Genomic DNA, 20,476 nt, shown 5'->3' with positions numbered 1-20,476 from the left:
CGCGGTTTCCGCTCGCCCGCCCCGCCCGCCGGCGGAAGCGCTCGGGCCGCGCTGGGGCCGCGCTGGGGCCGCCCGGGGCTCGCTGCGCCCGCCGGTGATGCCGGCCCCGGGCCCGCGCTGCCCCGAGCCCGGCCATGGTGCCCTGCGGGGCCGTGCTCTGGCGGCGGCTGCTCAGGAAGCGATGGGTGCTCGGCGTCGTCTTCGGGCTCTCGCTCGTGTACTTCATCAGCAGCACCTTCAAGCAGGTCAGTGCCGGCCGGGCCCCGCAGCCGCGGGCTGGGTTAGAACAGCCCGTATGGCACGGGGACTCTCGTTCTTCAGGTGCTGTCACCGCGCCCCTGGGTAATGCTGCCGTAAGAATGACGTTATGAATATTTAATGGATGCAAGAGTTTAAAATAGGAATGCCTGATTCTGTGTTTGACAGCAATAGCGGTTTGAACCAAAACTGGGAAAAGAAAGTCTCCACTGGGTTTGGTGGGTGTTGTTGTTGCGTCTCTTGGGAGTGGGGATTCCACTGGCAAAGGGCTCCTGAAAGACAAATTCGTTCAGCTGCGATATATTATATTATATTTTTATATTATATTATTTGTATTATATTTTTATATTATACTATATTACATTTAACATAATACAAACTACTTTTGTGTTTGTAATGACCAAGTTCAGCTGTGTTAGCTGATCGATGGTGAACTGGAGTACCCTGACTTTATTGAAGTGTGTGTCTTCCTGTTGAAGTACGAAGTAAAATACTACAAGTAGTAAATTGTTTGCACCATTGATGCTGGAGTTTCCTGTGCTGGGGAGTTTACAAGTACTAGGCATCTTTAATGCTGGGAGAGGCACGTGGATTGAAGTGGCAGGAGGAACTGGTATGTTTGGTTGCATTCCTGTTTTTCCCTGCAGGAAGAGAGGATGGTGAGAGATCGGACTCTCCTCCAAGTGCAGGAGCATGAGCAGCCCATCATGTGGAAGGTGAAGTTCAGCTCGGGGAACAGCAGTCAGCTGAGCAACCAGTGCAGGAACTCTGTGCAGGGGAAGCTCCTCATTACAGATGAACTGGGTATAGTTGATATTTAGTTGAATTTATTCTGCATTTGGCAGTGCTGAACGCTGCTCTGCCTGTCTGACTGCTGATGGCACTTTGATGGAACAGCTGCTCTTTATTAAGACATTTTCACTCAGCCCTTGGCCTGTTCTCCTCTGGCTGCCTGAATTTCACTGTGGCTGCAGGTGCTGCTGCTTTGGTTGTGTGCATACCAGGCTCAGGCCCAGGGCTGTGTGACTGTGACTGTCACCACCTAAAAGTCACAGAATTCCAGTTACCTTTGCACAGAACCCAGGCACTGAGTCTTGCTCAGTTTGCTGTGGTTGCTTGCAGAGCTCTCTGTGTCCCCTGCAGAGTGCTGCTGCTGTCAGGGGGTTAGGGAGAGCAACTGAGGAAACCTTGGCCTTGTATGGAGGCAGCTCAGGGCTGGTGGTGTAATTAGTGCTCAGTCACAGTTAATGAGCTTGTCTGACCTTGTAAACCCGAGGTTATTAACCACTTGTTTCAAGCAGTAGAAGTTAAAGACTTTCCTGCCCTGCACTGTGTTTGTTGCTTAGACCTGGATCTTTCTTGGCCACAATTCAAGGCTACAGAGAACCCACCATATCTTTTGTGATTTGCATCAATGTTAAATTTGGCACTGCCTGACTTAGGCTTAGTGCCAGTTCCGAAGATCTCTAAAAATTACAGCTCTCTCACTGTCTAACACTGTGGTAGTACCGTTTCTATATATATTTAATTTGGTGTATATTCTATAATATACACCATATTTCTATACTGTTAAGGATTCCATTCAGCAATGAATATTACACTGTCCTGCATGGCTAAATCTAAGTCTCTTCATACTGAACTGTAAGAGAATTATCCAGACACAGACCTGTTTCAAATATGTGTGTCGTGGTTTTTTTTCAATATAATCAATGCCAATCCCATTTCCCCTTTCACAACAAGGAACTGTGCCCAAAAAAAGTCAGAAATAATCTGCATTTAAATACTCTTGGTGTATATAGAGCATACATTAGAGTAGGATATGATAGCTGTGCAGATAACACCAGGCTGTTTGAAACACCTCTCTCCATTTCAAAGAGTGGCTGCACAGGACTGAGGGGGGATCATAATCTACTAAATAACAAACAAACCTGCTCTTAAGGAATGTGATCCTTACTGCAGATTTCCACAGAACATACAGAGGGGTGTGCCTTGCCAGTTGTCACTCCTGTTGCTGTTTTGCAGGCTACATCTGTGAGAGGAAGGACCTGCTGGTGAACGGCTGCTGCAATGTGCACGTGCCCAGCACCAAGCTGTACAGCTGTGAGAGCTGCCTGCCCAACGGCTGCTGCAGCATCTACGAGTTCTGTGTGTCCTGCTGCCTGCAGCCCAGCAAGGTGATGGACTCCCTCCTGCTTTCCAGGTGTTCTCAGCTGCTGGGGTCCCTCTGTGGTTTAAAGGGCTTCTTTGTGAGGATCTTTTCCCTTAGAGGGACAGATCCTTTTCATGGAATGATGAGGAAAGCCTCCAAGGAGTGTATGGCAAGCTATAAATAAAGCTTTAACAAAACTCATCCTTCCCACCTTTGGCAGGAAATACTGGGAGCCTTGAAAAGTGTTTCAGCTTCAGGGGAATTGTATTTGTTGAAGAGAAATGATTGCAGAAGAGTTACTGCAGCCAGTATTAGTTTTTTAATTGTAATTTCCCCTTTTTCTGTGAGCTTCTCTTAGATTTTTGTCCTGCTGCTGGGGTTCTGAGGCATTAGCCTCTCAGTGCTTGCTAGAAATCCTAAGTGGAGTTGCTTACCATTCCTCTGATAGCTGAGCTTTGCAGGCTGGGGTGGGCTTTGATTGCTCCTTGCTGAAGCAGAGTGTTTCTGATTTTTGCCTTCTCTTTGCTGACCACTTCAGCAACATCTCCTGGAGCGGTTCTTGAACCGGGCGGCCATCGCGTTCCAGAACCTCTTCATGGCAGTGGAAGATCACTTTGAGCTGTGCCTGGCCAAGTGTAGGACTTCATCACAGGTGAGGCACCAGCTCATGTCCAGGGCCCAAAAAGTGCCCTTGGGAAGTGGGGCTCAGTGCTGTGAAGGGCTGGTGTGTTGTGCTTGTGTTTTCATAAAAGCTGAAGCCATGGCTGGGAGCCAGTCTGAACTGAAGGCAGAGCACTTCCATTTAGAGCAGGACAAGTTGCACATTCTCTGTAGAAAAGAGGGGCTTAACCAAAAAGAGACTGAGTTCAGTGACTGGGGAAGATCTCATTAGGATGAAGACAGTGAGAGCTGTTCCCAGTAGCCTCAGAATGCTCTTTATTTTATGGTACAGCTGGAGACTCGCCCTGTGCTGACAATCACCTGCATGGTAACTCAAAAACTGTGCTGTAATTTCTCTGCTTATTAAGGACAGAGGTGAACTTCTGTTACCCATGTGATTTTATTAGAAGTTTTGGTCTAAGTAAGCAGTGGCCCTTTTAGAAAGTGCTGTTGGCCATGTCCTGCAGCTTCAGTCTTTCAGGTAGGAATAGGGATGGACTGCAAACAAAGGACAGAGTTCCAAATGTCTCCAAAGTTACTGGGATTTTTTACCCATAAAATCTGACCTCTACCTTTTGTCCAGAAAAATGCACACATCTCAAGTTGCAACTTTATTGTGCTCTGTTTGCTTAGAACATTTGATGATACTGCCTAAACAGATCTAAGTTTTGGGTTTTTTTAATGAAATCTTTTCCCACCTACTTGGGTACTCTGTTGAAAAGGAGGTTCTGGTTCAAGATTGCAGTGCTGTAATACATCAGCTGGCTCTTGTGTGGTGGCAATGCAGAGTTCTTTGATCCAAGGGCACTCTGATGTGTAGAAGAATTTGGGATTTTTTTTTTTGCCTGTGCATAAACTCTGTGCAATTTTTCCTTCAGTGAAGGAATGCCTTGTTTCACTCTGTGCATATTGTTAAAGCTTCTCCTCCTTTCCTGGCAGAGTGTGCAGCATGAGAACACCTACAGAGACCCAATTGCCAAATACTGCTATGGGGAGTACCCCCCAGAGCTCCTGCCTGTCTGAGAGCTGCACATCTGAGCAGCAGAGGAAGGAACTGGAGCCTTGAATCCAAAAGGACAAGACAGCAGCTGTTGCTTTACCAAAGCCTCGGTGTAAAAAGTTTGCCTTGGACGTGGGGGCGAACCCAGAGGTGAAGAGAGGAAGTAAGGAACTTTGGGACTGAATCTTGCTTTCTACAATTTATTGTGCACCTGCTTTGGAGTGCTGGCACTGTGCTGCTCTGCCAGGGCATTCTTTGAATAATTCCTCTGAATTTCAGGAATCATGGAGTCAATCTAGGCTATAGAACATCATGGGGAAAATATCTAATGTGGCTTTGCAGCTGTAAATGGAGGTTCAGTTGTGTCTCAGAGACTTTCCAGGGTGACAGAAGTAACTGGAGGACTTTTCCTTTCAGAGGGCAAAGCATGCCCACTGTGCTTCTCTCTCTGGAGCCCTTCTTGGCATGCATGGTGTACACTACATATGTAATTATGAATTATTTATTCATTTTATATGGGTCACTGGCTGAAAGTACGGATGCTTTGCATAGCTAGTTGTGGATGCCTTTCAGTCCCTGCTTTGTTGTGTCAGCTAGAAGGGATATTTCAGATCCTGACTAAAGTTGGTAGGGTTTTTTTTTCCTCCTTAGTCTAAAGGAATTGTATTGGGATTTGTCGCTATAGTCCTTATGTTCCTCTTAGTGAGTTTAACATTCAGAACTCCAATGGAGTTGTTCTGCCACAGTCCCATAGCACAAGAGAAGAGCAGGGATCTGCCTAGGATGGGATGTTTATTGTCTCTAAACACTTTCCTTGTTACTCTGCAGCAGTTTCCTCAAAGAGGAGTCCAGTTTTGTGAGCAGCTCTCTGCTGTCCACTTGCTGACAGGGAGCTGGGAAGATTTGTTTGCTTGAACTTGTTCAGGCCTCTGTATTTCAAATTCACTCCTGGTTGTGCAGGAGGCCAAAGGGTGGAGCTGATCTCCCCCAGCACCTTTCCCAGAGCTGCCTGTGCCTTTCCAGCCTGCCCCAGTGAAGGAGGCAGGATGGCTCTGCCAGCCTGTCCAGCTCTCAGGCAGATCCTGAAATGTTTGACATCTGCATCTCAGGCAGCAAACAGCAGCTTCCTTTTAGCCCTTGGAACCCCCTGCACCAAATTCGATCTTCACCTTTGACAAACATATTAAACAGGACTCAGGTACACGAAGATGAGAATTCATTATCCCATGCTTGCTTTACACAATCCAGTGCCCAGCTCCTGCCACTGTACCTCAGGCAATGGGGAAAGTGAGACGGCAACCTGCGGCCGGGAGTTTAGGATAAAAGGAGGCTGCGTCCTCCGAAATCTCGACAGGGACCCCACAGGGGTATGGCGTAGTGGATTCTCTCCCTTTATTCGAATAAAGTTGCAGGACTCCTCTGTCTCCTTTGTGAGCATTGGCTTTTCACACGAACAGAGCAGCGGCCCGGTCTGACCCGACCGCCGCGGGGCCCTGACACGCACTGAGGGAACCCGGAAGTGACGCGCCTGATTTTGGCTTCCCCTGAGCCAATGGTAGCACCGGCCGCCCCTCACGTGACATTCACACCCGCCCTTGGGTCCTAACTCCCGCCTCCGGGCGCGCGCCGAGCTGAGCATGCGCAGTGCGGCCATCCCGGCATTTCCCCCAATTCTGTGGGAATTCTGTGGGAAAATCTTCCATCATCCTGTGAGAAAACGTCCCCACAGAGTCCCCGCGGGGGCACGCGTGTCCCTGTCCCCTCAGGAGCTGTGCTGTGGCACCAGGGGCTGCTCCAGGGGTGGGTGAGGGCTCCCTCTGGCCCAGAGACCCCGCCAGGCCCGCAGCCCCTCACGGCCCAGGGACGCACGACACGAGCCGCGGCGTGAGGCTTAGCCTTTATTACCTTCATTAACTTTAATTAAACTCTGCGGAAGCCACAGCCAGGTGGAGGCGGCCTCGTGCCGGGTGCTGGAAGAGCCCAGGGCAGCCAGGCCGAGGCCGAGCCCTCATCCTGTGCTCTGCAGCCGTGCCCGGCTGTCTGTGCCCCGTGAGGGACACTTGGCGACAAAGAGGAGTTGCTGCACTCCCAGCACCGGCAGCGCTGCCAGGCCTGCTCAAGCGTGCTGATTTATTAAAAATATGGATATTGATCTAGTACCGATATCCAACTGTGACGGACAAAGACTCTCTAACAGTTTAAAGTTAGAAAGTGTATGTTTATTGGTGGGATAGCTCCCAAATACACACCGCGATTTATAGGTAACTACAGAGTCCTTTTACCTATACAAGTATTGAATACCCAAAATACAAATGCATATTCATAACTTTGGTACATCCCAGTCCCCGCTTCATATGGTAATTACTTCAAAAGCCATTAAGCATGCACAGTTTGTTCCTTGAAATGGGTCGGTGGTCCCTTTCATGGGGACGGGTCCCAAAATGAGTAAGTAAATGAAGTCTTCCTTGTTCTGACCTTTCTACATTTTCAATGCAAATATAACAAATGAACCCATTGGTAGAACTCCCATTCCCGTCTTCAACTGGTTTCAGAACAGAGGAGGCCTACAATTGTCTTATGTTCCTAAAAGCTATTTATCAGTTTCTATATTCTTCATTATAAACCCAGCTAACCAAACATTATGTTGACAAGCAATCAATTATCAGTTAACTACTAACTCTTAACTTCACAAGGCCTACCCATTGATTTTGATTAACTCCAATAAAGCTTATATCTCTAACTAAAACCTCAGCTCCTCTAAAATCCCAAAATTCTTTAAAGTTTATGTCCCAATGCAAAGATGGATTTTAGCCATCCCTCCCAGGGCTGCCGCTCTCTAGAGCCACCTGAGGGCGGGGGACAGGGCACAGTAATAGGTGCCATTGTCGTCCTGGCAGGCGGCTGCGATGGTGAGGATGCAGGCGTTGCTGGCCAGGTCTTTGGTGGCCGAGAAGCGGTCGGGAGTCTTGGCAGCCTTGTGCTTGTCTCTCTCGGAGTTGTAGTAGAGCAGATACCTGAGGGAGTGCCCTGGGCGCTGCTGGTACCAGGAGATGCCGAAGTGGCTGATGTTGTACTGCGGGCTCAGCGTGCAGGAGAGCCGAGCGCTCTGCCCGGGCTGCACCGACACCGAGGGAGGCTGGCTCAGCACAGGCTGAGCCCTGGCAGCTGCACACACCAGGGATGCAGTTAGTGATGGCTGAGCCGTGTCCCCCCTCACCCTCACCCTGAAATGTCCCCAAACACATTCCCCAACCACCACCCTGCTCATCGCATCACAAGCCCCGGAGCACAACGCCCTACTCAAACCAACCCCCAGGCAGAGCTGCCTCACACCCTTACCCGTGCCCAGCGTCCCCAGCAGGAGCAGGACAGTGAATCCCAGGGCCATGGCAGGAGGCAGAGGAAGGGAGGCTGTTTCAGAGCAGCTCTGGGGTGCTGCACAAAGCCTGGGTGCTGTGCCGTGGCCACTGGCGGGTGTATGTAAATGACACGGGGGGCTCAGGGACTCTGCTCCCCAGGGCTGCTCGCTCTGCTGCAGCTGGGCTTCAGGGAGGGGGTGAGAGCCCTCAGCCCAGCCCGTTTCCTTCAGCTGCACCAGCACACCCACAGCTCACCCCACAGCCTGGGCACTGGGGTGGCATCGCTGACCATCTCTCTTTGCTGATGGGAGGAGCAGAGAGGTTTCCCTGCAGTCTCACACTCAGGCCCTCTGCTGCCAGGCATGCAGGAGGCCAAGAGCCTGAGCCACACCGTGCCAAGGATGTCCTGGGGGGGCAGCAGGCTGGGGGCCACCAGGGAGAAGGGAACTGTCCCATCACAGAAAGAACAGGAGCAAAGCTGCTGCTGCCTTCCTGCAGCTCCATCACGGTGACAGGAATGACTGGGCAGGGTCTCAGCATAACTTGCAGCAGGGAGGTGCTGGGGGTGCTGGGAGTGCTGCCTCTTGGCCAGGGCCCCCTCAGAAGCAGCAGCGTGGGCAGCCCTGGAGGGTGGGCGGCCGCTGAGGCCATCGGGCAGGAGGCGTGGTGTCCCCAGAGAGGTGTCCCCAAGAGGTGTCCCCAGGGAGAGGTGGCTGCAGCACAGCTGCTGCGGAAGGACAGCAGACTGTCACAGCAACGGCCACCAGCTCAGCGGGCGTGAAGCCACTCCCGCCTGTGACACCTGCCACGGGGCCACTGTGTCACATGGCCACCAGCCCAGGCTGTCCCCAGCAGTGAGGGCAGCGGGCACCTCTCATGTGCCAGAGCTGCTGGGCACCTCCTGTCCTCCCCAGGCAGGCTCAGCCCCTGCCAGTGCCACCTCATCACCACCCGGGGACAGCCACTCCCTCTGCAGCACCCACAGAGGGCCCAAACAAAGCCATTTGCAAGTTTGTCCCTGCAGATGTCAGCAGTTTGTGTTTGATGAGCTCTTGCAGGTAGGAGCACCCTGCAGGTGCAGCTCCAGCTGCTGCCCAGCAGCACTCCCCACATTCTGCCAAGTGGTGCCAAGATGAACACAAATCTCCCTGCACTTAACCTAGGGGAGGAGTGTCACACACACACCTTGTCCCAAGCTCTGACTGACTATGAAATGAAACCTGGCAAGACAGAGAAATCCCCTCCTCATGCAAAGAGGGGCATTCCAGAGAAAGGGAATTTGTCCTCAGAGCAGTGGGCACTGGATAATGCAGCACATCAGTGTTGTTACTGGTTCCCACCATTCCAGCCTCCCCATCTGCTGAGCAGCCCAGGGACATGATTTTATCGATATTTTCCACAGGAAAAGGGGATGATGCTACAGGGCCCTGACTGCAGGAGCACTTGCACAGCAACATTTGGGCACCAAATACAAGCTGCAGCTGGCACATGACCATGTCCACCATGGAACCCCAGTGCCTCCTGCTCCAGGGCAGGATCCTCAGGGGGGTTCCTCCAGTGGCATCAGCCATGTCACAGAGGAAGCCAGGCTGGCCTTGCAGCAGTGCTGGGCTCAGCCAGGAGCAGAGTGAACAGATGTGGCACCACCACAGCCCAGACGAGCTGCAGGACAAATGGGGGCAACAGGAAACATCACGAGACTACAGAAAGTCTGAAATTCAGAGCGTCTGGGAGCACATGGAGCAGGCAGCCTTCCCACAGGCTGGTGTTTAGCTCAGCCCTTGCTCTGCCTCCTCTCTCCCCCCGCAGGAGGCTCGGGAATCTGCAGGGGCCATTCATTCCCTGTTGCTGGGCAATCTGGCTACCGAAACCACAACAGCGTCAGTGGGGATGGAGTCTGTCTGTCCTGGGCTCTGCCGCAGCTCCCAGCGCTGCCTGCAGGGAGGGGCACGGCAGCACCACCATGTTCGCCACGGTGAGATTCGGAGGTAGGTGGGGGTAGCCGGGCACCTGGGCCACCCTGGTCACCCCCACGAGGGGCAGGGAGGGACACAGCAGCCGGTGCACAGCAATGCCCCGGGCTGAGGGAACGGGCAGGAGAGCTCTGCCAGGCACGGCAGCATCCTGCACCTCACTGCTTTTATTTATCGATTACCCCTACACTCCAAATCATGGAGGGACTCCAGCAGAGCTGAGCTAAGCACAGGGAGGGAGGCTGGAGGTGAGGAGGAGTTCCCAGCCTGGCAGCTCTGGGAAAGCACCAGAGGGGGCCCTGCTTATCTAGACACAACCAGAAGAGCCGTGGGGCACAAGTGGCAGCTGCCAGGGGAGCTCCTGCGTTCTGGGCTGTGTGGGAAGGGTTCCCTGGCTGAAATCCTGGCCCTCAGTGTCAGAGAGCAGGCATTTGTGGGAAGGAATGAGCAGCCTCTCTCCTGACCTTACCCAGCTGGCTGAAAGCCTTGGCCTCACCCCAGACACTCGTGGCTGGAGCCATCAGACACACACAGTCCTGAGCCTTTGCTCCCTCTGCTATTTGAATTGGATGCCCAGCTCTGAGTGCTGACGTGTGTCAGCCCTGGGGGATTTCTCAATTGTGACAAACTCGGTCAGAGTTCATGGCCAAAATATCCTGGGTGACTCAGCCACAATCTGCAGCTCCTTCCCCTTGTGACTGGGACCAGCTCATAGGAGGGCACTGGCACAGACTCTGCTTTTTCCTACTCATGCTTGCTGAAACAAATTGAAGGACAGAGACACTTCATCAGTCAGAACCATTCTCCCCAAATGAAAGTGCTCATTTTCTCCCCTTGCCCTGGGGCACTCTCAGCACCCATGGCTTTAACGCAGCTGCTCAAATCCCTGCTGGTGCCACCTGGGGGTGCTGCCTTTGCTGGCCACAGTGGGCACCTCTGAGCCTCCTGCTGTGCCCATGTGGTCCCTGGGTTTGGGGTGACCATGCTCCTGTCTCAGAACTCATTCCCTGTTTGCAGCCAACTGCCAAGAGATGGTGAACCTGCTCTGCTGTGTCCAGACCCTCACAGGCCACCTGAAGTGGAAGTGTCAGTGCAGGCCTGAAGGTAGGAGTGCTCTGGGCTGTGGTCACCAAGGGACTGCCACTCACCCATAGAGAGCAGCACAGGGTAACAAATGGGTCACATGGGAGTCACAGAACATCCCAAAACACAGGGAAAGGGACAGCAAACCTCCCACTCCCCAGATCTCAGCAGATTCTAAGTGTAACTTGCCAAGGAAAATGTCTCTAAACCCCTCAGGCTCACATTGGCCCCAGAGGGGCAGCCTGGGCTTCCTTCACCATGTCTCTCTCTCCAGACTGCATTGATCTTATGGATGAAAAGGGCACCCTGATGAACCTGAGCAAAGTGGAAGATCCTGCATCTGAATATGCCAGTAAATACCTGCAGGGAAGGCAGCGCTACATCCTCATCAGAGCTGTCCGTGAGTCCCTGTGCAGCCAGCCCTGGGCAGGGGCTGCTCTGGGGGCAGCTCTGGGGAGGGCTCTGCTCTGCAGCCACTGGGACACAGCCCAGAAGCTCTGAGGAGGCAGAAGCCAGCTCAGATGAAGAGCTAGAGCTGAGCCTTTGCTTGTCCAAGGGCTGCTCCAGGGGAAAAGGAACTTTTCCTGGGCAGAACCACCTGCCCCAGTTACAAGCCTTCAGTTTACAGCCAGGAGAGAGACTAATCCATTTCTCCCATTCTGCTGCCAGGAGAAGAAAACTCTGAAGCCATCTGCTACGAATCCTTGCTTGAGGACCTGGGGAAACACTACCCTGAGCTCCCAGGTAAGAACCAGGCACCCACCTCACCTCCACAGAGGAGTCAGGGGTGCAGGCATCACTCCTGTTCCACCTCAGCCCTCATACAGCACCTGTGGGACCCTCCTCTGATCCCCCTGTGCTCCTTCAGGGCTCCTGTGGGCAGTGAGGGCATTCAGGCACCAAGGGAGGGGACAAGCAGGGCTGCTGTGCAGGACCCCTCCCACTGAGGAGTGACACCCTGCCCAGCTTGTCCCCTGGCAAAGAGGCTCATCTCCTTGGGATAACCAGGGAGGGGAGGACATCAGGAGAAATTGGGAAACCCTCAAGTGTCTCTCCAGGCTGTAGTCTCACAGGTTGGCAGTGCCTTGCTCAACACGTAATGGGCAATTGACCAACACAGCAGGAAAACAACTCTGGAAGGGCTTGGTCACCCCACAGATCGGCTGCAGCAGCTCTCAGCAAAGACTCAGAGGACAGAGCAGAGGAAGAAGGGCTCCTTGCAGAGAGCTCAGCCTCACACCAGCTCCCGAGCCAGGAACAGAACCACCTTACAGAGCAAGAGGAGCCTGGAACACAAGAGCACCCCTAAATGAGGAACAGACCCATCACTGGTCAGCACAGCCTCCTCCAGGTTCTTGTTCCAGCACAGCAGAGTCCCCTGTACTGAGCCCCTCTCCCCCCAGAGCTTCACACATCCCACAGCTGCACCCTGACAAACCCAGCATCACAGCCAGGCACAGGCACCACCCTCCTGCTCCCCTGGCATGGCCTGCATCCCCAGGGACAAGAACCTGCACCTCCTCCCCACCCAGCTGCACTCCCATCACTGCTGGGGCTGCTTCCCACTGCAGCACCCTGGAGTGGCCCTGCAGGAACTGCTCTGCAGTCTCCAGGAAAAGCTGCTCCAGAGACAGCCACAACTGCAGGAGCAGCTCTTTGCCAAGATGGGTCAAGGGCAGAACACATCTGCTGCAGGTGCTGCTTCTCCACCCAGAGCAATACACCAACAGCCTAATACACTTATTTCTTAAAGGGAGTTAAACAGCTTTGGAGTGGTTGCTCCCTGCTCTCACAGGACAGCTCAGCACATGGAGCACTTGGGCTTTTAATCTCTGCCATCTACTTTTTTCTTGGCTGTCTCTAAGGAGAACACAAGACAGCCCTGCTAAGGCCAGGCACAGCTCAGGATCTCTCTGCCAAGAACTTAGGACTGTGACATTTAGAAGGGGCAGGATTTTCAACACCAGCCCCCAGGATCTGCTAACAGCATTTACCACCTAGACTTGGATTTCCTCACAGATCCCAGCAAGGGGGTGAGAACTCATCCTTTATTCAACAGTCAGATCAAAAGGTTAAAAGACTCATTCTGGCATGAAAAATGCATCAGTTAAGGACCTGAAAGTGTCCTGGCTTCACTGCTGTGCCACTAAAACGCCAGCTGAAACCTCAGAATTCCCTCTTAGACCAACGTGAGGAACAGGGTGTCCCTGCTGGAGGCCAGTCAGGGCAGCAATCACGAGGCTGTGCTGCCAAGGTGACTGAAGAGCAAAGCAGCTCCAACCTTCACCTGCTGCCAGTGACCTTGAGAACATTGCATAACCTGCTAAAGCCTCAGAGTCAGATCAGCCAACTGTACCCAAGTGCCACAGCCAGACGGGTCACACTCTCAGCTCTGAGGGAAGGACAGGTACTCAGGAAGAGGATATCTATAGAAGAGTAATTTGTCACTGAAAATCCCGTGGAACACTTGTTGGCTTACCTCACTGCAGCCTCTCCTTGGCCTGGAGGGCAGCCAGTGTCTGGATCCCCTTCTGCCCAGTCATGCAGGCCCAGTCCTTTCTAGGCTGCACCCCCTGTTTCCAGGAATACACACTTGTGCCTTGTCCTTTGGCTGACAATGTTAATGCTTTGGTAGCTTGATTTTAGTATGAGAATTAAATAAAGAACACACACAGGTGATAGGTCCAAATAAATTCTTTTATTTCTCTGTAATAAATACAGTGCTATCTGAACACTGAAGACCCTTGGGTCCAATCATTCCCTTCCTTCCCTACTAGTTCAGAAGTGAATTGCCACTAGAATACTCCTGGCTGGTCAGTCTGCTCTCTCCAGCTCACTCCCTGTCTGTCCTGCCACTCCCTGGGGAGAGCAGGGCTCTACACCACGATCCTCTTCCCTACGAGGGGGCGAATTCTTCACAGGAGAGAAGAAACACCTACAGGGAGGAAGCAGAAGGTCAGCATTAGGAACACGTTCCACCAGCTGGAGTTAAAGCTCTCTCACCCAGTTTAACCAGATCATGACCTAACTACTGACAACAGCTTGTACCAAATGCAGCAGGAATTAAAGAGTCAGCCAGGGAGAGAGGCAGGCTGCCCATGGCAGCAAGAGTGGATCCTCTAAGAAGGTACCTACAGCCTCCCAGCCTTCACACAGAGACAAGGCCAAAATCGTTTCTCCTTCCCTTTCCAGCTGCGTTCCTGACTAAAGACACAACTACATCCTACTAAAGCCCTAAAGGGCTCTACATCCCCAAAAAATCGCTTCTGCAACCCTCCAACCCTCAGAGGCGCTGTGCTGGCAGCAGCTCCCTCCGCAGACCCAGGCCCGCTCACCGTTGCTGTACTTGCACTGCTTCAGAGCCTCGTTGAAGCCCTCGCACAGGGTCAGGTCTCGCTGGTTGGTGGCGCATTCCAGGAACTGCTTCATCTCATAGTGGCACGGTCCGTACGGCGACTGCTGCAGCACGGCCGGGGGCTCCTGCGGCCACGGGCCCGGTCAGGCCGGCCGGGGGCAGCGGCGCCGGTTCCAGCGCGCTCCCGTCCCCTCCAGCGGGGGGGGGCTGCCCATCCGTCCGTCTGTCCGTCCGTCCTTCCCTCCCTCCCGCCCGGCCCGCTCCCCTCTCCCGCCGCCTCCCATCCAAGGGCGGCCCAAGGGCGCAGCCCAGCTCCGCTCGCACCTGCGCGGGCGCCGCCGCCTTGGCGGGCTCGGAGGAGCCGCCGCTGAAGACGCCGGTGATGGCGCTGCCCACGACGTGTCCCACAGCGGAACCCACAGCCACGCCGGCCGCCGTGCTCGCCATCTGCGCCATCAGCCCGGGCTGCGCCGGCTGCGCCGCGGGCATCGGGGCCGCTGGGGCCGGGCTGCGGAGAGAAGGGAGTCATGAGGAGCGGCGCAGGGCGGCATGCCGGGGTGTGCCCGCCTGAGCCGAGCCGAGCCGAGCCGAGCCGGGCCGGGCCGGGCCGCGGTACCTGGCGGGCGCGGGGTGCGCGGGGGCCTTGGCGGGCCGGGACACGCTCCTGCTGCCGCGCGCCATGGCTGTGAGCGCGCCCCGCCCCGCGCCCGCCTTTAGCCGGCCCGCGCCGACACGTGACGCACCGCGCACGCGCAAACGGCGGCCGGGGCCAGGCCACGCCCCGCTGGGGGAAGGCGCGGGTCTCGCAGGGCGCATGCGCAGTAAGCGCTGCGGGGAGCCTGCGCACCGCCCGTTCGCTCCCGGCAGAGGGCGCGCGAGAACCGTGCGGGGCCGGGAGAGGGAACCTGTGACGGGATCGATCACGGGATTGATCATGGACCCGGTCACGGGATGGATCATGGAACGGGGGCACGGGATCCATCATGGACTCAATAATGGACCTGGTCACAGGATCAATCATGGGATCGATCATGGAATCGGTCACGGTATCAATCACAGAACCGATAACAGGATTGATCACAGGATTGATCATGGAACTGGTCACGGGGTCAATAATGGAACCGGTCACGGAATCGATACAGGATCAATCATGGGACCGATCACAGCATCAGTCACGGGATCGATCACCGAAACACCGAGACACCGAAACCGAGTCCGGGCGCTCGGGCAGCTCAGCCAAGGCCGCCGGTGCCCGGTGTCCCCAGTACCGCCCCGCGCGGTTTCTGAGCACCCCCAGTCGGTGCCCCCGTGCGGGGCTGGGCAGCCCTTCAGTGCAGAAATCTGTCCCTGATGTCCAAGGTGAACATTCCGTCACAACCTGAGGCCGTTCCCTCTCGTGCCACCTGCGGGAACAGAACGATTCCCCCGCCCCGCTCCATGCTCGGCCCGGGAGCGCGGGGACAGCGGCCCCGGGACGGCGCTGAGAGCGGGATACGGCGGAGCTCCCGGGGCAGGGCTTTGCGGAGGCTCGGAGCTGCTCCTGCCAGGTGTGGGGCAGGCCCCGAGAGCGTGAAGGGGCTTGTGCTGGGCAATGAGCGCGGCCGCCGTGCAGGAGAGGCGGGAGTGAGGGAATGTGAGCGCCCCGCAATTGGGGCAGGGAAAGGAGCTGCCAGGGAGGAGGGAAGGGAGGAATGATGTGGTCTAAACCATTGACCAGCAGAACAATTTTTGCAGCAGCCCTCTGGATACAAACCAGGAGATCAAGGAGCGCTGTGCAAGGCGTGGACATTGTTGGGCAGGAGGAATCCTTGAAAAGATGATGATGAGCCCTCAAATCATGAAGAGACAGGCTGGACGACGCCAGCTTTACCTCCAAACCAATTTCCTGACAATTATCTCTTCCCTGGCACCCCCACTTGTCTCCAGGGCCCCTCAGTGTCTCCCTGGAATGGGCCTTGTTGCCACCTCTATCTTGGGGTGTTCCTTTGCCCAATGGAGAGAAAGAAATTTCCAAAATTGAGAAGGATCCAGAGGATGTCCAGGAAAAAAAAAAAATCCCAGCTGTGTCGTGTCTCTAGGGCTGCATTCATGCATTCAGCAAGTTGTGAAAAGCAGCTCTTTGGGCTGGTTCATTGACTGGCAGGAATTAGAGAGCTCAGTCAATGCAGGGTTGGCAATTAGCTGCCGTGGAAGTGTTTTTGTAGAGTCAAATTTCCAGCACGAGGGGAAGAGAAAAGCGTTTGTAAAGCAAGCCGCCCCTCGGCGCGGGAGCCGGGCGGGCAGGGGGAGCTGCAGCTCCTGAGGGAAGGAAAGGATCGTTCCCAAACAAACCCCGCTGTGAGGGGAACACCCCCAAATCCTTCCCCCCGCACTGCCGGGGGCTCTCCTGCCCCGGGAGCTGTGCAGTGCTGCTTTCAGCTGGAACAGCAGCGTTTCACACCCAGCCTGTCACAGTTTTTTCACAGTTTTTTCACATTTTTCCCATTTTCTCTGGTTTTTGCCCCAGTTCCCGAGGAGAACAAGTCACCGATCATTTCCCCATCTTTCCCCCCATTTTCCCCCCATATTTCCCCCTTTTTTCCCATCATTTTTTTCCCGTTTTTTCACCATTTTTCCCATTTTCCATGTATTTTGCCCCAGTTCCCGAGGAGGACAAGTCGTGGATCATTGGGGGCCGGCCCTGCTCCATGGCCCAGTGCCTGTTCCAGGACGTTTCCCCCCATTTTTCCCCCATTTTCTCCCTGTTTTTTCCCATTTTTTTGCCATTTCCCCCCCATTTTCCACTATTTTTCACATTTTTGCCCCATTTTTGCAGTTCTCAAGGAGGACGAGTCGCTGATCATTTCCCCATTTCCCCCCATATTTTCCCCATTTATTCCCCATTTTTCACCGTTTTTTCTCATTTTCCCCATTTTTCCTGTTTTTTCACAATTTTTCGCATTTTCCCGTGTTTTTGCCCCCAGTTCTCAAGGGCCTCATTTACATCCAAATACCCTCGCAACAATTTTCACTGTTTGATCGGCCAAACTTCCTAATTCTGCTATTTTTCACTCTAAATTTGACCTTTGATTCAATGAAGTGGCTTCATTTTGTCTCTCTCTTTTCCTCTGCCCCAGATCTCTCCTTACACAGTTCAGCTGTTGGGGCTTGCCTACACTTGAAGGTTGCCTCTGGATTTAGGGACATATAAATCTGAAAGACAGTAACTAATTCTGGAATACATCTGGAAGGATTTACTCAAAAATCAGGAATTTCTGAGTACCTTGGTGCCCTGGCTCCCAGTTCACCCTCCTGTTAGCAGCAGGAGCAGGTAAGGCAAGGACGTGAAAGAACACAAGTTCACACTGCTGCTCTCAAGGTGAAGAAAAAAGGAAGTTCATTTTCTGACTCCAACATTTATAGATTTCCAAGAGTGACAGTGGATTGGAGGGTGACAGTGCCACCTCTCCAATGACACTGGACAAACCAACAGTCTATCAAATTTCTCCTCCTCCATAAAGGAATGCAAACCAATGAGTTATTTATATAAAGTGTGTGAGAAAGTTCGCTAAAGAATGTCAACATCAGAAGGCTTAGAAAATCTTAAAAAACCAGGGTGACAGTCAAGTCTGTGTTTTTTCAACTGCTTTCTCTCCACTGCTCTAAAAAGAAATTACAGCCTCCCCCTCCGGAGTCTGCCTCACTTAAACCCTCGCTCTGTCACAGCTGAAATGTGGTACAAAGGGATCCAGGAATTCCCCGAGCCTTTGGCTCTCCGGGCTTGTTTCACAGGTAAGGAATGCGGCGTCTCCGCCCGTCTGCCCCTGCGGCGGGCACGGCGCGGGCTGGCTGTGCCCAGGGCCTGCTCAGGGCACGGGGACAGCCCCGGTGCCCCGGTCCTGCTGGGCACAGCCCGGCCGGTCCCTGCTGCTGCCGGCCCGGGAGCCTCTGGAGCTGCAGGAGAGCTTGGAGAGCCCCAGCAAAGCGTGCAGGGGCAGATCTGGGCACTGCCCCGGCTCTACCTGAGCTGCAGTTGTTTGGGTTAGCAGCAAATTGCACGGCGTGATTGCTCGGGGAGCTGGGCAAACTATTCAAAGCGGCAGAAAGCGTCTGATGGATTCGCCAATGTTTTTGTTTGTGGACAATCCCCCAAAAAGGCAGAAGAGAACCCTCCAGTTCTTACCAACGTGTTGCTTGCTACTCAAAATTACTCCATGAATCATTTGTGACTGAGTGTATGCAGCCAGTGGGTTCTCGTGTCCTCCTTTTATTTTATTCTTTGAGCTCTGGCTTGTCCTAATTTGCTTGTGCCAAGTGGCTGATTTCAGTCCCCAAGTTCACACAGCAGAGCGCTCAGGTGGAAATATGTAAGAACTACCTTTTTATCCTATACAGTTTTTAGCAAGTAGAGTTGCAGCCAACAAATAAGAATTTTAAAAACAAACAAACAAACAAAAAACCCCCCAAACAAATAAAAACCAAAAAAACCCAAGCAAGTTGCTACCACTAAACAGAATTCACAGACTTTTCATGAGCAAATGGCACATTTCCTGCGGGCCTGCCTCACCACCGCTCCCCCAGGGATAACAAAGAGCAGTGTCACAGGCAGGTGATGTTCCCTGGTGGCGCACAGCCCTGTGTCACCCCCGGTGCCACTCCCACGGCCCATCCTCCCGTCTGCATCCTTGCTCCGCTGCTCTTTAGCCCAAATGCAATGCCCGACACAAAGTGCCGGTGCTGCAGGAGGGCGAGGAGCGATGGGAGGAGCAGCCCGCGCTGTGTGACTGCAGGAGCTGCAGATGGGGCTGCGAGGGGAGGGAGGCAGCGCCCAGAGCCCGTTTCAGCTTTCAAGTCCCGTGCTCCGGGATCTCTACATGCCATTTCTTGGATGTGGTTTGCCCCCAGGGCAATCTCAACAGCTGTGAAGTTTCAACAGATGAACGATGTAGTTTTCAATAAATTTCACCAGGCACAGGAAAGGATTTTAACTCGTTCATGCTAGCCCGCTTTTGGTCTGCAGGCTCTTCTGGACCCGAAGCCATTCAGGTCAGGAGTGTTTCCTCTTTGAGCCCCAGGCACAGCTGAGCTACACTGAGGTTTTCCCCATCAGAGGAGGCTTCTCTCAACCCTGCCCGTGGCTCCTGGGAGGTGCAGGCACATCCCTGCCTTTACCTGGGCCACTTGAACCCACTCTGGTGGAGGAAGGTACCAAATGTGGATGCTCTCAGCTCCTGCTGGGGAAAGGAGAGGCAGCAGAAAAACAATTTTCCAAATCTCCTTGTGGCAACTGCATCTTGGAAGTTCCATTTCCTTTGCACTCTCTCATCCAGAAGTGGGGCTTGTGCTCCTGGAGTCATGTTCTCATCCCAGCTAAGGTTGATGGCATTCATTGTAACTGAAAGAGGGGCTTTGTGTTCCCAAATTCTTCAGTCAGAGAAGTCAAGAAATTCCAGAACACATCAGGTGTCTCCTCAGGCCACGAGGACAATTCCTGTGAATTCACCTGCTGTACACAGGACAGGACAGCAAGCCTGGGTCCTGAGGTGAGAAGCCAGCCCAGGGTTTTTGGTGCATGTCTGGGGGATCTGAGCAGTGGGGCTGAAACCTTTGCTGCCTCTCCTCTGGCTGGGATCTGTCAGGGAGCCCAAAGCAGCAGAGAGCTCACAGCCCTGGCAGGAGATGTCAGTGCTGAGTGAGCCCTGCAGGGTCTCTCACCTGTCCCTGCTCCCCCTGCCCTGCCTCACCTTCAGTGTCCAGGCCCAGGGCTGAGCATTTCCTCCAAACCCAAATGTCTGCCCAGAGGCCATTCCCTCCTGCTCCTGCACTGCTGCTCCCTGGCCAGCCTGGTTCCCCTGGTTCTCTCTGCAGACAAACAGACAGACAGACAGACAGACAGACAGCAAACATGTCCAGGAGCTGCCCCCGTGGTTCCCCACAGCTCTGGAGGGCACTGATGGGGTTTCCCTGTAGTGAAACAACACAAGCTCGAGGATGGGTCTGTGTGTGAGGCAGGGGTGCCCATGACCTTCAGGAGGCTCTTAGCACCAACCCAGGAACAGCTCTGGACTGGAACTTGCAGTGAGAGCCTCCCCACCTCTGCCCCTGCCCAGGCAAAGGCACAGCTCATGGGGCACCCCGAGAGATCTTGTGGGTGCTGCAGCCTCTGCACAACACTCACAGACACCTGTGATTTGGGGTCTTTTGGCCCAGCTCTCCAAAATGTTTCATGAGTTTTGGTCACCACATTGCTCTCCCTGCCCTACTGAGGCTCCCCAACCATCAGCTTCCAACAGAAATGTCTCAAAACTAAATATCAGATCCCATCCCTTCCTTCCTTCCTTCCTTCCTTCCTTCCTTCCTTCCTTCCTTCCTTCCTTCCTTCCTTCCTTCCTTCCTTCCTTCCTTCCTTCCTTCCTTCCTTCCTTCCTTCCTTCCTTCCTTCCTTCCTTCCTTCCTTCCTTCCTTCCTTCTCCTTTTCACATGGACAGTCAATAACCCTGTAAATGCACAGGGCAGCCTGGTTGTGCACTCTGATTTCTCATGATTTCTGCTGAAATGCTTTCCTTTCAGATGGCATCTCTGCCAGAGCCATCCATGGGCTCCTCCACAGGAACACTGCAAACATCCCCTGTAGCAGCAGCCTGACCTTTTGAAAAATCA

At 53.8% G+C, this 20,476-nt stretch overlaps 4 protein-coding genes across 8 annotated transcripts; 2 read left to right on the top strand and 2 right to left on the bottom strand.

The window, feature by feature from the left end:
- Positions 1-13: 13 nt before the first annotated feature.
- SPRING1 (SREBF pathway regulator in golgi 1) lies at positions 14-5,491 on the top strand. The gene is made up of 5 exons (XM_054645832.2): positions 14-245; positions 906-1,062; positions 2,281-2,432; positions 2,946-3,059; positions 4,007-5,491. Exons 1-5 carry the CDS (start codon positions 135-137, stop codon positions 4,088-4,090), a joined length of 618 nt encoding a protein of 205 aa, XP_054501807.1. The 5' UTR covers positions 14-134; the 3' UTR covers positions 4,091-5,491.
- Positions 5,492-6,264: 773 nt separating this feature from the next.
- VPREB3 (V-set pre-B cell surrogate light chain 3) lies at positions 6,265-7,335 on the bottom strand. The gene has a single exon (XM_077187945.1). It carries the CDS (start codon positions 7,333-7,335, stop codon positions 6,904-6,906), a length of 432 nt encoding a protein of 143 aa, XP_077044060.1. The 3' UTR covers positions 6,265-6,903.
- A 1,816-nt stretch (positions 7,336-9,151) lies between these two features.
- Positions 9,152-13,157, top strand: C18H22orf15 (chromosome 18 C22orf15 homolog). 5 transcript variants are annotated; one of them, XM_077187800.1, is made up of 5 exons: positions 9,152-9,401; positions 10,417-10,503; positions 10,757-10,882; positions 11,152-11,226; positions 11,351-11,783. In XM_077187800.1, exons 1-5 carry the CDS (start codon positions 9,317-9,319, stop codon positions 11,434-11,436), a joined length of 459 nt encoding a protein of 152 aa, XP_077043915.1. In that variant the 5' UTR covers positions 9,152-9,316; the 3' UTR covers positions 11,437-11,783. The 5 variants fall into 5 exon arrangements, 3 of the variants coding, with proteins under 3 accessions (XP_077043915.1, XP_077043914.1, XP_077043913.1); XM_077187799.1 differs by having other exon boundaries at positions 9,156-9,401; positions 10,757-10,834; positions 11,641-13,157; XM_077187798.1 differs by having other exon boundaries at positions 9,164-9,401; positions 11,641-13,157.
- Position 13,158: 1 nt separating this feature from the next.
- CHCHD10 (coiled-coil-helix-coiled-coil-helix domain containing 10) lies at positions 13,159-14,613 on the bottom strand. The gene is made up of 4 exons (XM_054645817.2): positions 14,454-14,613; positions 14,162-14,345; positions 13,818-13,962; positions 13,159-13,417 (listed from the first exon to the last, which is right to left on the bottom strand). Exons 1-4 carry the CDS (start codon positions 14,516-14,518, stop codon positions 13,398-13,400), a joined length of 414 nt encoding a protein of 137 aa, XP_054501792.1. The 5' UTR covers positions 14,519-14,613; the 3' UTR covers positions 13,159-13,397.
- Between the last annotated feature and the right edge of the window lie 5,863 nt (positions 14,614-20,476).

The sequence above is a fragment of the Agelaius phoeniceus genome, chromosome 18 (genome assembly GCF_051311805.1).
Source record: "Agelaius phoeniceus isolate bAgePho1 chromosome 18, bAgePho1.hap1, whole genome shotgun sequence".
Taxonomy (NCBI): domain Eukaryota; kingdom Metazoa; phylum Chordata; class Aves; order Passeriformes; family Icteridae; genus Agelaius; species Agelaius phoeniceus.
Note: the sequence above shows the minus strand (reverse complement) of the source record. Positions and strands in the feature narration are given on the sequence as shown.